Below are 15603 nucleotides of genomic sequence, written 5' to 3' on the forward strand. Positions count from 1 at the left end.
TTGTTTTATGAACCAGACATCAGGAAATAAAGAGGATTACCACTGTACTTCACTACCTGCACACTATCATAAAGATGGAAATGTTCATTTTTCCTCCACATGAGGGAGCTGTAGAGTTAACATTAACATCAGCTTCTTCCTTTTAAATCAAACTTCTACTTTGGAAACATGTTGATCTCAGACAGAGACTGGTGGTTTGTACCTGAACCTGTGTGGACACAATAACAGAAACACCTGACTCCTCCACCAGCCCAGCTGACAGCAGAATAAATCTCTGTGGAATTAAAGTCTTTAAAAGGTAAAGGTACGGAACCACTTCAAACCCAGGAATATTTCCATGTGTGAGTCATGAGAACATTGTGTGAAGACTGTCGCTGGAGCTGAAGAATAAAAAAGAAACGAGTGGAAAAATGTGAAGCTGACTCCTGAAAACACAAAGATCTTCACAAACATGTTTATTGCATCTTAGTCACATTTACATCAACAGTTACAATTCATTCAAACACTCACGTTTCAGTTTCACCTAATCATGATTTTTTTTATAAAAGGTAAAAAACATTATGTACAATTATTTGTGTTTTTTATATGAAACACAAAATATAAAATAAACATTAGAGTTCAAAATCAGATGTGATTTAAATAAAAACCTAAACGTCGTCATCGGTCCAGCTCGGCCTGCAGGATCTCTCCCCAGGTCTCAGCGTCCAGCGGCGTCATCCTCCTGCCGGTCAGCTCCTCGGCCGACCGGACGTCACTGAACCGTCCTCGGAGCCAGTCTCTCTTCAGACAGCTGCGGGTGTAGTTCCTCACCAGCGTCACCTGCAGGGAGGAAACAGTCTGACAGCTTTATGACAGGATTCCTACAGAGACAGAGCTTTTTACTAAAGAGGAAGATCCTTTAGTTTCACCAGAAACATCTCTATATGACTTTCAGTGGTGGGAGAAGTAATCAGAAACTTTACTGCAGTAAAAGTACCACACAGTAACACAGACACACTAACAGATGGAGGCAGTGGTATTCCAGCAGCTCCTGGTTTAAATCCCTGTGTTTGTCAATGGAGTCTGGTAGAGATAAAAATGTCAATTTCTGGTTTTATATAAAGCACTGATTGCAAAGATAATGTTCTAAATTTAACTCAGCACTGGTTTGTTTCTCTGTTGTTGTGTTGTTGTTGTTGTTGTGTTGTTGTTTTTTACCCACCTTCCAGGACAGTCCATCCCTCCTGTCACTGTCCACCTCCCTCTGACAGACGGCCCGGACCAGCAGGCACTGCCTCCTCCACAGCTGCTCGCTCTCCTCGATGATGTGATGCCACAGTTTGCAGGTCCGCGAGGCGCTGCACAGACTCTCCGTGTCCAGCTCTCCGAAGATCTTCACGCTCATCTCCGTCGGCAGAGTCTCAGCGAAGTTCTGAGGACGAGCGTCGCCGTCGTTAGACGTCAGGGACGGTGTCCTCTCACAGAGGAGAAACACCGGGGAGGGCCTCGTGGAGTCATGCTGCATAATAACTCAGAGTCCAACAGAGTGAAACCACCTGGGAAAACAAAGACAGAGAGGTCATTACATGAGCCTGAGACTGGGTGAGAGCTGCTGCTGCTCTGACGTCTGGTCCTTTAGTTTGAACTTCACTCAGACTTTACTGCAAATAACAAGTCACTGCAGCTTAAAATCTTCTTATAAATGTTGATTAGATGAAGAAGAAGCTGCACGTCCTCTCCTCTATGAAAAGATTCATTTTATTTTACTGCAGTTTTTTCTGCTGTTGCATCAAAATCACTGAGAAAATAAAGTTTAGAATCAACAGAGTTTAAAGAAAATGTTCCTGAATCATCAGACTGGAGAGTTCATGTTTAGCTTTCTGAGACATGGAGGCTTTAAAAAGAGATAAAGTCACCAAACGCCCAAACCCGTGAAAGATTCCTTAACAAACTGTTTAAGTCAAGGTAGAAATGTGTCAGATTTTCTGTCTTTTTTAATGAAATCTGCTGCAGCTGGTCTGTTTTCATGGCAGACTCACTCACTTCAAATACAGATGTCACATCTTATGGTTCTCATCTTTAAAGCCTTGGAAACAGAACATGTGATTGAATTCCGTCATGTATCATGTTCAATAAGACAAGGAAAGAAGAAAAGTACCATAACATGCAGCTGTAACCGTCTGACGGTGCAGAGGAAAAGTTATTTGTTCTCACAGACTGAACTCGTTTAATGTTCCTGTGAAACCACAGCTCGTATTTTTCTGTTCCTGTTGTGATCGGCCTCCACATCAGACACGTGAGTCTGAAACCAACACAACAGAAGCTCAGGGAGCAGCGGCAGACACGTTAACCTGAGCCGAACCTTTCATTCCTGCTTCATGTTCGTCTCATCGATCCAAACTCGAAGGCTCAGACCTCCGCCCCGGAGCTATAGCAGCACGGTTAGCTCGCTAACAGCGGCTGAAAACAGCCTCGGTTTCCGGGCCACGCTCGTGTTTCACGGTGTGAGTGTGCGTCTGCAGGTGTGCTCAGGTGAGAGACGCAGGTGTGCTGTGGTAACGGCTGTTTCTCGGGGTCTTACCTGCGGTGTGGTCGCTCCGTGTCCGTCTGACAGCTGAAGGTTTAAATGTCTCAACGGCTGTTTACACACGTCATCGTGTTGTTGTGCGGTGCGCATGCGTACAAGCGCCGCACTCGCGTTTATCACATTAAAATGTAAATTTCCTCCAGAATAAAGTGATTAAACTGTGTCTTTACTGCGCGATGTGACGTTTCTACCTGATCCACACGGTGCTCGCGCCTGTTCACTCTCATACAAACAAACGACGTCGATTTTTCCCGTTTTTTATTGAGACGGTGCCAGACTCCATTCAATAATCTGTTGATTTAAAGCAGCATTCAGGTTAAGAAGAACATTCACCCGATAAAATATATAAATGTGTACGTTGTCTAAGTCATTACCAGCGCCTCTTCAATTCGGCGCATGACTAAACCAAAAGACAGTTTTCTATTTAATTCTGTGCTTGTTTAAAAATGCAAAAGCCCAATTTCAAGACGGTTCGTTTAATATTCGCATTTAAGTTACACTTCTGAAAATCTGAATGTATTTCGGTGAATGTGTGGCCTAAATCATGTATCATAGATTTCATGTGTGCCGGATTAAAGAGGGATATCGACTCACTTATAAACCGTTTTGAAATTAATTGTATGTACAGAAATATTTCGTAAACAAAACAGTTAAAATTGAAAAAAACAAAAATCAGAGGGAATTCGGTGAATGTGTGGCCGGAAATCTGCTGGGCAGCGCCTCACGTGTACTCTACTGCGCATGCTCTCGTGTATCCCGGAAGTTTTGAATTGTGTACTTGACAGAAAGTTGTTTCTGTTTTGTCTCCTTTAGTTTGAATCCTCGGGGACTGATTCTCGTCCGGTTTTTCCGCCACATCAGTTCGGTTCAGTACCGCAGAGTTTTCAGTTCCTACTGGACCGAACAAAACCTAGAGGATCTGGTCAAATCCAGATTTCGCTTCATTCTCCCTCTAAGTTCCCTCCCGGTTTCAGATCGGAACACCGCAGCCTGGTGTTGTTGTGTGTTTTCTCCCAGAGTCTCCGGTGAACCGGGACGAACCCGCCTCCAGTCCCGCGCACGCTGAGCTGATGTCCGGCTTCGACCTGGTCCCGGTGGACGGCGGCGGCCCGGTCCACCTGCCGCCGGGGGAGACGGTGCTGGGCAGGGGCCCGTTACTGGGAGTGAGTCCTCCAGCGTCTCTATCTGACAGTGCTCGTTAATTATTGATGCTGTGAATCAGACTAATCGATAATGAAAATGATCAGTAGCTGCAGGTCTGATACTTAACCACTGGGAGGCGCTATCACACTGAGAACACGGAGGCAGCTGAACAGGTGGTTTGGTTTCTGATCAGGTGTTTCTGGATCTGTTCTAAACATCAGACTGATCCCTGAAATAATTAGAGTCAGTTTATAAACTATTTCTTTAACGTTTTAATCTGAGTTGAATATTAATGAATTACATTTAAAGTAACTGCACCAGGTGAGTTATCCTCTGGAAACCATGAATATCCACTCAAATACAAATTCATTTTGCAACATGAGGTAGAGGTGATTTTGTTTGTGCTGAATCTGGTCTCCTGTCCTGTTTGTCTGGTCTCAGGTCAGTGATAAGAGAGTGTCCAGACACCACGGGCTGCTGGAGAACCTGAACGGACAGCTGCGACTCAAACCCGTGAGTTAGATTAAAGAATGTCCACACCAGCAGACTGGGGATTATCCTCCTGATTAATCTGTTAACCAGTGATTTAAGAAGCTGGAGACTGAAAAGATTCTTCAATTAATGGAAATAGTTGATGATTAATTTTCCAGCCTCTGCAGCTTTAATGCACATCACAGGTTTTGTATTTTATAGACCATTAACTACACATTTTACAAAACCCTCCATCAGTTTTAACGCTGAAATTCATCTCTTATTTTTTATTTAACGTCTGTTCAAACCTAGTTAATCTCTCAGAGAGTTACTGTTCACTTAAAGGGCAGTTTTCTCCTGGGCCTGCACTAAACTAAACAGTAATGAGAGTTAGAACAATAAAGGATAGAAATTCTTAGTAAATGTATGAATCCTGGTATTAAAATGTGTTGAAGTGTTTGTTGGTCTGGTGTGTAGGTGGGTTGTGTGAGTTAATCCAGGCAGCTGTTGGTTTTCAGTTCATTTCTATGGAAATCAGTTGTTTGTCATGAACGTGACACTGACGTTACAGATAAATATCCTCAAAGTGAAAACCAGCTGGTGCGTTCAGGTGCTGTGGGAAAGTTAAACATGTGAGAACAGCAGGATAAGATGTAATCAGTAGTTTCTTGTTTTTTAAAAAAGATGGCTGCTCAGTGATAAAAAATGACATAAAAGCTCTTCAGGAATAACTCCAGACACATCAGTCTGAAAACACATTTCCTTGAATATTAATACATAGAGAAATCCAGAATATGTTCCTCACTCCCTGCAGAAGACCTTTATACAACACTGGGTCCCAGTTCATTTGATTCCCAGTGGGAGTTTCTAATAAAATGAATTAGTGGAGGTTTCCCGGTTCTTCAGGTATTTCCAGACAAATCTGAACAAAATTGTTTAGACAAATCTTAAAGATGCATTTGGACCCATAAAAACAATCTCTGCTTTACTAACATCTGGTTTTTGTCCTGAAGAAAAACATCATTACAGTGTCAGTTAGAACACAAACCTCCTGTTTCAGCCTCCATTTAATTCTACAATTGTCACTTTTCCCAGTAAATACATTAAATCCACAGATCTTTATTAGTCCTGAGGGGGGACTGAGTGAGTCCAGCAGAAACCAGCAGAGGTCAGAGTTACAGACATAAATCACACAGACCTCAACTGATTATCATTTATGTTTAATTACCTGTAATGCATCAGCACGACTTGAACCATCATCTCGACATAATTAACCCTACACAGTCCATCACTCATCTCTAATGTGATGTGGAATCAATCTCGTCAATAACACAAGCCTCAACCTGAGGCGACGTTTTTCTTTTCCGTCAGTCGTGTATGCTGGCAGTTTGTTGCTGCAGGGTCGCGAGTGTAAAAGAAAATCATCCACAGGGATCGAACGACGGAGCTGGAGGTGAGACATCATTAAACAGAGGTGGTTCGGAGCCGATACAAAGGCGTGACACACTGTGACCATACCAGACTTCATTGACAGAAACAGGAATTTTACAGAGCAGAACGGAGGAGCTGCTGGAATACTACTGCCTCCATCTGTTAGTTAATGTTGTTGTTTAACTTTCAGTGGTGGAAGAATTCCTCTTTCTGTCAGTGGAGTCTGGTAATGATATACAGTGATGGATACCTGCCTGATATGCAGTTGGTCCTCTGTACGCCATCAGAACACCTCCATCTGGCTGAGGCCTGGACTCTACAAGTGGTCTGTGGCCTGTGGTATCAGGCACCAAGACGTTATCAGCAGATCCTTTAAGTTTGCGAGGTGGAGCTTCTGCCGATCAGATTTCTTGTTCCAGTTTGATTGGACTGAGATCTGGGAAATTTAGAGGCCAAGCCAGCACCTTGAAGTATCACGTTCAAACCGTTCCCAAAGTGACTGTCATCAGGGAATACCTTTGTCTTGAAGGTGGGCAACACTTTCTGGGTGGACACTATGTGGCTGTAGATAGAGAGGTTAATCCCAGCATGGAGAGAGAAGGTGAGGCAGAACCGGGTCACTCTGAACAGCTGGTTAAAGTTAGGATTAGGACCAGCTGAGACAAACCCAGGAGCTCATTCCTAACCCAGGGGTTTTACCTACCTAGTCATCTGGCCACAACGATTCAGTTAAAACCAATTTTATTAAACTTCTTAAACAGAGTGTCATCAGGAATGTGTTCAGTGTTTGTTTCTGCTGCAGTTTATTGGTTTATCCTCTTGTTTTGATTTTCAGACCCACCTGAACCCGTGCTTCTTTCAGTCGTCCTTGACCGACGACCCTCGACCTCTGAAGAGAGACTCCTGGTACCCTCTCCATCACGGAGACTTCTTCTCTCTGCTGCCGGGGCAGTTCATCTACAAGGTGGTGGCCGTGGGTGGAGAAGAGAGCACTCCCAGGTACTTCCATGTCTTTTCCATGTCAATGCAAATCACATCAAGATCAAAAGACGAATCTCATTTGCTGCAGTTTCCCTCGATGTGTCCGTGAATAATTAAACCAAGACGGACAAGACAGCTCTCCACTGGTTAATGAAAGTCTGATCTTTTATCTTTTCACACAGGACTCTGTGTGGGGGGGTTATTTGTTGACTCAATTAAAAGCCAGCATTAGGGAAAAATGTTGATTTATGCTTGGTCATCTTTTATCTCTGAGTTAGCGTCCCCTCCATTGTCCTGATGCTGCCTCTGTGTTTGAAGATCAGATCAAAAAGATGGAGGACACTCAAGCAAATGTTACCAGCAGAGGCTCATGTAAAATTCATCTTCAAATTCCAGCTTGTTTCTGAAACTCAGCATCAAGTTTGATGTTGACATTTCACACAGAGGCTCTCCTCAGGAAACTCTGTAGTTTTAAAAGTCGTTTAACTGTCATTTTCTCAATCACTTCCTGTAGCAACAGTCAGGAATTTGAAGGAGAAGAAAAGGAGGAAGTTCCCAGTCCTCCAGAGCCGGATGTGGAACCAGATCATCCAGTAAGACCAGACCGAGAACGGACGCCATCTCACGAGGAGCCGACGTTAGCGGCTCTGTCGAACGAGGAGGAGGAGGAAGGAAGTTTAAATAAGGTCTGCAGCTGTTTATCAGCACAGAAGAAGATAATTTCAGATTTCAATTATTCAGACTGAAAATGTAAATTGACACTTAAACGTCACAGAAATGGACAGAAGGAATAAAATGGTGGCCTGATCAAATTCATGTTCTCTGATCTCTGATTATCAAAGTCGTAGCAGATTGATTCTTTGTAGATAATATTTGAGTATTTGAATCACTGAATGAACAGATGCAGTCAAACAAACAAATGTGTCTCCAGAAAATTTAACCAGCAAACTTTATACATCATTGAACTAAACAAACCTGTGGGTAGCCAATCATAACGCTGTCTTTTTTTTATTATTGATACAGGGAGACTCAGCTCCTCAGAGGGAAGTGAAGAATTATCACAACAACGTTGCTAAGCCTGCAATCAAGAAAAGAGTTTTACCTGCGTGGATGATGGTGGCGGCGGCGGCTCCAAGCAGTTCGTCCTCCAGCCCCAAAGGTACCGTGTTCCTGTTTCTGTCACGAGACAACAAAGAAGTTTATCAGTAAGGCGAGAACCTCTCCACGTTAAATATGTAATTACTTTTACCAGCTGTGGTTTCTAACCCTGCAGCTCGTGACACAGAGGAGTTTCATCACAGTGTTTCATATTTGTGCTGCAGGAGTTTCCCTTTCTTTCCTGCAGTTTTATCCAGATCTTATCTCAACCCCCCCCCCCCACGCACACACCCCCCACCCCCGTGAAGCTACATGAATGTAATTTTCCATGATGCTGGTTCAGGACTGGTGCTGGAGGAATGAGAGCTGTTTTCAGGTGATGTTATCCAGAGCTGCTGGGAGTCAGGACTGAACTCCTGTCACTTCAGATGTCACTTAAACAGTCTGAGGTCGTCCAGTGTTTAACAGAGACGCTGAAGAGTTTGACTGCTGTGATGAAGTGGAATGAAGCCGTCTTTGATGATCACAGCTGATAATAAAGATCCTCAGCCTGTCTGAACAGTCTGCTCCTCTGATATTCACTCTGCGATTATTTAAGAGAAACTGCTAAAGAACAAACAGCAGAAACAGGGCGATGAATTAGGAAGTAATTAAGTACTTTTACTCAAGTACTGTACCTACATTTCAGGTTTTTTTCCAGGTGTAGTTACTTGTTACTTCCTCAGATAAAGACATCACAGCAGCTCAGTGACGTCATTTCTCCTTCTGTGTTTCAGTTCAGTCGACTGTGAAGAGACGTAAAACACCTGCAGCAGCCAAACAGGCCACGCCCACTGTGACCTCTGCACCTGAGGAGGCGGAGCTTAGTGAGAAGGAGGAGGAGGAGAGGCCGAGGAAGAAGAGGAGGAAGGTGAGTAATGAAGAGGAAGTAATTAGGGAGTAGTCGTTGTTGTTACTGTTGTAGTTTTACTGTTTTTGATGGTTTTTAGTTTAGATTTAATCCATTAACAATAATGGTCAGTTACAGCCCAGATCTTTACAGACTAATGAGGCTAACGTGGTGTCCTCTGGTCTGTGTTGATTTTCAGGACGTCTCCTCAGAGAAACCATCAGTCCGGTGTCAGGGCGGATCCAACAGATCTGAGGTCAGCGACGAGTCTGACAACTTCACCATGGAGGTGGAGGAGGAGGGAAAAGGAGGAGAAACGTCCACAGCCGACAGAAACTCCCAGACACCGACATCTGAAGTCAGCTCTGAGAAGAAGTCGACGAACGGACGACAAACGACTAAACGAGCGGAGTTGAACAGTAGCTCGGCGTCCAAACCTCGACTCAGGACGCCATGTCCGTACGGGAAGGACTGCTACAGGTGTGTTTACCTCTGCTTATACACCAGCTGAGCTTCTTCAGACAGAAATAAAGGAAGTTAGAGGACGACTGTGAATTTAGTTTAAGTGCTGCCAAAGAGCTTTCACTTTGATGTGACTCATTTTCCAACAAAGACGAGGTGAAGTGCACTCGAGCTGATGAGCGAGTTCAGATCTGACTCAGGTCCAAAAGCCTCTCAGAGCAGCTTCCTGATGTCAGAGCTCTCTGCTGAGATCCTTCTTCTCTGATTCAACAACATGAAGACCAGCCAAGGTCTTTATCAATACAAATATAAGGCTCGTAAGCTGAATTCTTCAACCCTAAAGTCACAGGACGGGTCCTCGTCCTTTACTGTTGGGATGTTAACATCCTGCCGATCCACGGGCCCAAACGGTTCCAGTTTAGTCTCATTAGTCCATAAAACAGACTCAGAGCTCCACAGGCCTTATTCAGAAATGTTCCTGGATCCTCCAGTCGACCTTTTCTGTTTTCTCTCTCCTGTGTTCAGTGATAAAGTGCAGGGAGACATGAGGAGTTAGTTTGTTTAGTGTTGGTCTTATGGTCCACACTGATCCTGTTTTCCTGATATGTTTTTCCTCAGCTGCTGTCTATGTTTCCTTGGAGAGATCCAGGAAGGTTTGCTCCTGTGCAACAACTGTGTCTCTAAACACCTGAAGAGTCTTGTAACATCACATTTTAGGTTTGATGCTTCTGAGACGGCTCAGGCTGAATCAGGATTTATTCGTTTCACGTTCAGCCTTATTTTTAGATGATCTGTCTGTTGTGTTTTTGCCACACTGCTGTTCAGATTAACATTCTTGGTTTCAGGATTAGAATAACTCAGAGATGCTGTTGACTCCAGTGGATTAAATGGTGCAGAGCTGTGTTTGTTTTAGATGAAGGACCTGCAGGACCGAGGACCTCTCATCTCACCCACCTGTTTGTTTTTCCAGGAAGAACCCGGTCCATTTCCAGGAGTGCAGTCACCCCGGTGACACCGACTATGATGAGGAGGAGGAGGAGGAGGAGGCAGACCGACCTGAGTGTCCCTACGGCACTGACTGCTACAGGTCAGACATCACAGCCTGATGAAAGGGATGATGGGAAACATGGAGACCTGACGAGGCAGAAATGAAAGAGACAAAATGTTACTGAAACACAAGATGATGAAAAGAGGAACCTCGCTTTGTCCATTAATCAATTAGTCGATCAACAGAAAACTAATTATCAACAACTTCCCTAATGGAATAATCAATTTCTTTGCTTTTCTTTGTCACATTTAAAATGAGCATTTTCACTATTTTCTGACACTTAATAGATAAAAAACACTCATATATTAATCAAAATGATCAGCGGAATAACAGATAATGAAAATAACTGTTTGTTTGTTTTCAGTTGTTGCTATTTATTTAGAACCAAACTACAAACTGACGTTGACGTTTGTTTCCCTCACAGGAAAAATCCTCTTCACAGGAAGGAATTCAAACACACAAAGAAACCAGGTGGGTTTGTTTCTCCATCAGGACACAGAACAGGTTCTTAGGAATTTTAATATCAAATCTATTTTCATGATGATCAGGAAAAAGTCATTAACTCTGGTCCATTGTACTAATTTAATGAAAAGTTTTAAATGAATCAGTTAATGAAGATATGATTATTTTTTCATAACTTCATGACAGATTCATTTTTCATGTAATTCTGTTATTATGATAAAGGAGGATAAAACTGCAGCTTTTACTACATCTCTAAAGTCCAGCTGAGGCTGATGGGAATGATGAAGGAAGAGTTGGGGTCCGAGTTATTACGGTTCATCCCTTCCACCAACTTCCTAAAATATGTCACTTTAGCACTTAAGACATTTTCATGTGGTTCATTCACGTCACACTGTTTGTGTACAGACCTTTGTTCAGTGGTGTAACTGTCCACAGATGTTTCAGTTGTTGACAACTAGCAAAGGTATCGTTCAACTCAACCAACAGGACCGGAAACAGCAAACCTTAAAATAAACGTCTTCTTTTGTCTCTTTTCCCTCTGAATCAGACAGAGCTCAGTAAACCGCTCCATCAGAAATCTGTAGATGTATAAACAGAAGTAAACGAACAGTTAAAGCCTCTTGTTTAGTTTCTGTCTGTGGCTCAGTCTGTGTTATATCATCCTGTTAATTCTCCTGCAGCTCGCTCCAAACGCACCGTCCCCAAAAAGAGGCCTGATGACAATGAAGACGAGGACGAAGACCTCGGGGACGACGACAGCTTCATTAATGACGACAGCGAGGACGTGGGCGATGACTCAGACTACGTCCCTCCTGAGTCAGACGACAGTGGGAAGGAGGACATCAGACGGCTGCAGGAGGAAGCAAAGGGCTTCCTGAAGAGGAGGAAGTAGACCCGGCTCCCTCGTGTCGTTTGTGTTTGTAGTTTATTTTTAAAGCTGCTGCACCGAGCGGGAGTTTGTTTTTTATATGCACAGAGTTTAATGAGACTAAATCACCTGAAGGAGCTGCAGCAGAGACAAACACCAGCTGAGGCCTCGACACATTCATTCACACTGTGCTGGAATGAGTCCAAGATCTGATCGAATCCTTCAGAACTGAGAAAACTACACTACAACTACATCTCGTTTTGGCACTGAAACGTATCTGCAGCACCTTGTTTCTAAACATTTGCCAGTTTCAGTTTGTATTTTTGTAGAAAAACATGTTTATAGTTCTTGAAGTAAAAGGTATCAGGTATCAGAACCAGTGTCAAGTCCCTGACGCCTCTGTCGTTTATTTCAGGTAATAAAAGTTGATGAACACCTGTACAGAAGTCGAGGGTGGAGTTAGATGGAAGTAGGTTCAACTATTGGACATTTTATATCTCTCCTGCCTCCACAGAAACTCTCAGGGTTTCTTAAACTCTCCTTAAAGTTAAATAATAAAGGTAAACAGTGGTTTAATCACAGCTCAGAGGACCGTCCACAGCTCAAAGGTTTGGAAAACCTCGAAGTAGTTAGAGGACGATTTTGTATCAGGGATAACTAAGTGACTGGGAGTGATTTTCTTTTCTGCTTCGCAAACATTTAGACGATGATTCACCAGGGTCTCATTTTCCTAAAATCACCTAAAGGCTGAGAGGAACCGTAAAAAGTACAAGAAGAAACTGGAAACTCTTAGAAACAAACGTAGATTAGATGCAGGAGGAACCAAAAACATGATTAATTTCAGTTTTTATCCATTTTCAGTTCAGTCCTCCTCTCTAATCTGTTCTGGTTTAAATAACACGTTCCTGGCAGTGAATTTTCAGGCTTCACTTTTTTTCCTGCAGATTCATGGAGTTCAGAGGAACCGTTATATTTCAGGGTTAATGTGAGACTCAGAGTAACATCTGTCTCAGGCAGCAGACGAGTCAACATCTGAACCAACTCTCGCTCAGGAACAGTCATGAAGCTGTTTTTACCAAACCCTCTAGAAAACCCTCTGACCTTCTTGGACTGATCGTTACTGATGAACGAGGTTCTGGTCTCAGCCTCTCGTCTGTTTACTGACATCGGCTCACAACATTTCTGACTTTGTTTTTTTTCCTCTCTTTTGAACTTACTTCCAGCTGCTGCTGTTTTTGCAGGCGTCGTCATGACAACCACAAACTAAACAACTGGTTGTAAAACTTGAGGTTGTTTAAAGGAACACGTCTCTGAAAATCTGTCCGGCTGCAGCTTTAGATGAAGAAATGTTCCTGCATTGTTTGCTCTGAGTTTGTGTTTTAGCAACTGGGACAAACCACTAAATCTAAACTGGGAATCCTGTGGAAATATTCCAGCAGTGGTTTAATCCAGGATGGAGCAGGAACATATTAGATTTGAAGCTTCATTGGTTTTAATTCATTTGTTCTTGTACATATGTAAAAAATAGTTTTAGGAGTTTTAGGAGCAGGTTTCTTATGATTCTTACTCTGTCTGTCTCTGACTGTTTCTTCTTGTTTAAATACATCTGATGAAAATGAAATGAAATCTCTCCTGTCTTGATTTGATGCTGTTGTGAAACACAGTTGGTTTTAAAAACAGTGGAGTCACGAGTCTCAACAGTCTGGAGCAAATGTTTGACCGACCACCAACAAAAGTCTGGACTGTCACTGTCAGGCTGTTCTGAAGGTACAACGCAAACATTAACATTTCATTCATTTCATTCATCAATTGTTTAGTTGTATTTTCTACGTCAGAGGAAAGTCATCAGGATTTATCCTCTGGAGATCATGAACAAATATTTCAGTGTGGATCATGGTGGTGAGGGTGGACTGAACCCACAGCCACTCTGAAATTATCTGTACCTGTGTGAACATGTGTAAATCACAGGATGTAAACTCTTCATGTCAATTAACTCATTAACTAATCATCCTGAATGTTTCACCTTCAGTCCTGCTCCTTCATTAAAACACAGAGGACAAGGCGACAGCCGCCGCAGGTGCCGTCGCCCCCACCTGAGCAAACACCTGGCCTGTGCACATGGATCTTAATCACCGTCGCTCATGTGCTTGTTCTTGTGCTGCATCAAACTGTTTAATGGTGAGAAAATTCATTTTTAGAAAACATATTCTTATAATATTGAATCATCAACATCTGAAATTTATTCCCAAAAACAAATAAAAAAAAACACTTTTTTGTTTGGGTTTCAGAGTCTTAAATTGCGGCACAAAATCTCACAGTTTAATGTTTTTATCTGATGTAAAGTTTTCAGTTATCAGATGTTTGAATCTCAAACTACAGGACTCGACTGTCGGCGCCGATACAACCCAGCTTGTTTTTAGCATTGATTAGCATTAATTAGCATTTGGAGCTAACTATCTTACCGGAGCCTGACTCTCAGTGGTCTCCGGTTTTTAGTAAGTTTGAGTTTTTACTGAGACCAGGAGCTAAACGTTCCTGAGCTGTAGCACCTGTCCCCCCAGGTATCAGGTAAATATAGCATGCTAACACTCACCTCCACCACCCGGAAGTGGCCGCTGCTTCATCTGACACGGTCCACCGCCGAGCTGGAGGGTCGGGGGTCGGATCTCTCCTCTCCGCGTCTTCTCCTCCAGGTGAACTTCAGACGGGTACAGTGTCCGTGGTCCGGCAGGTGTGTAGGTGTCCCACATTAACTCACTGCTGCCAAACGTTTCCCACGCGCCTCCCGCTTCATCTTCAGTCCTCGCGCCTGTTGGCTCCGCAGAAACTGAAGCTGTGAAACTCCTGTCTCCGTCACCTCCACAGTCTGACGTCTGCTCACACACCTGGTCAGTCAGGTGGTCATTAGTCCTGTCCTCACTCGCGGGCTCCCCCTACCGGCCTCTTCTTATAACCACTCTGATTTTAATTTCCATGTTAATGAACTGATTCTGTTTTAAAGACTTTGAGTTTTCCTCCATCAGAGGAAACGTGTCCCAGTAAAATACTGATGTTTTCACGTGTATAAACTGTGGAACTAGCAGAAAGTTCAGCAATATTAAAGTTATTATCTATCATTGACTTGAATTGAATATTTATTTGTTTTATTGTATTATTATTATTGTCGTTGTCTTTAATCCTGTTGGGCGACATGTTTGTATGAAATGCGTTGTATAAATAAAGTGGAGTTGGTTCCTGCTGGTTCATAAATGGAGGTTCAGAGAAAGGAAAGAAGACTCTGGAACAGCTGAGTGTTTTAGACTCAAACGATCCGACTGAACGATATTTACACGTCAGTGAGAGAAACACTGAATAAGTCACAGAGACAAACGTTTTTTAAAGACAAGACAATCAGTTTCTTTCTCTGTTATTGTTGATGATGTCCTGTGTGTTTGTATTCTTTTCAAATGGAAAAAAACTAAAACTTACATTTAAAAAATGTGTTTTTGGCTTTAACTCAAGAATTCAAACTCTGGCTGTAAAGTTTGGTGAAGGCAAACACTTTAAATCTCAGTGTTTAAAGTTACTGGTGTCTGCAGCTGCTCTTCAGTGCAGTAAAAAGTCAAATATCTTCCTCTGAGATGGAGTGGAAGTAGAAAGCAGCAGAAAATAGAAGTTCTCTGCTGTAAAATTGTATTTAAGTTATATTTTGATGGTAAAATCAGCCCAACACAGTGTGTCTGGACAAACATCAGTTCTTCAAACTCTCTCTGAAGCAGTTTGAAACTGTTTAAACCACAAACTGAGAAAACCTGACATCAAAACAGTTTAAAAGTTGACTTTCTGCTGCTGAAGTTCTGAATAAACTGGTAGATGTTTATTGGAGAGCTCTCACAGGAGGCAGCGTCTCACCGAGCTGATCTGAAGTCAGCTGGTCGTCGTGAGTCCAGCAGCTTTCATTGATGACCACGAACAGACGGACGGTCTCGAGAATCTCAGCAGGAAACAGCTGCAAACACGACTCACACAGGACGTTCACAGCTCTGCTGATGGAACGACGAGCTCTCAGACTGTGAGCAGGAGCTGAGACTGTAAACATGTTTTTATATTCAGTCCTGCAGCAGTGACCTGTAGTAACCTCCCTGTCGATACACAGCTTTTCCTCCTCCCTGCCCTTTAATCAATGACTGGACCTGTTCAATCGA

At 42.9% G+C, this 15603-nt stretch overlaps 4 protein-coding genes across 4 annotated transcripts in view; 1 reads left to right on the forward strand and 3 right to left on the reverse strand.

Moving 5' to 3' along the window:
• The window catches only part of LOC108882294 (E3 ubiquitin-protein ligase TRIM21), a 162954-nt gene that overhangs the window by 134617 nt on the left and 12734 nt on the right, over positions 1-15603 (reverse strand). The window lies entirely within an intron of this gene.
• Positions 1-15603, reverse strand: part of LOC108882293 (E3 ubiquitin-protein ligase TRIM21) — an 82028-nt gene that overhangs the window by 53680 nt on the left and 12745 nt on the right. The window lies entirely within an intron of this gene.
• On the reverse strand, positions 439-3383 carry LOC108888729 (F-box only protein 48). Its single transcript, XM_018684852.2, has 3 exons — positions 2561-3383; positions 1202-1535; positions 439-819 (listed from the first exon to the last, which is right to left on the reverse strand). Exons 2-3 carry the CDS (start codon positions 1502-1504, stop codon positions 658-660), a joined length of 465 nt encoding a protein of 154 aa, XP_018540368.1. The 5' UTR covers positions 1505-1535; positions 2561-3383; the 3' UTR covers positions 439-657.
• aplf (aprataxin and PNKP like factor) lies at positions 3586-13039 on the forward strand. Its single transcript, XM_018684850.2, has 10 exons — positions 3586-3729; positions 4151-4222; positions 6447-6610; positions 7107-7278; positions 7616-7751; positions 8467-8600; positions 8779-9059; positions 10012-10128; positions 10514-10560; positions 11232-13039. The coding sequence occupies exons 1-10, from the start codon at positions 3637-3639 to the stop codon at positions 11441-11443; spliced, it is 1428 nt and encodes a 475-aa protein (XP_018540366.1). The 5' UTR covers positions 3586-3636; the 3' UTR covers positions 11444-13039.

Source organism: Lates calcarifer, linkage group LG5 (assembly GCF_001640805.2).
Source record: "Lates calcarifer isolate ASB-BC8 linkage group LG5, TLL_Latcal_v3, whole genome shotgun sequence".
Classification (NCBI taxonomy): Eukaryota; Metazoa; Chordata; class Actinopteri; family Centropomidae; genus Lates; species Lates calcarifer.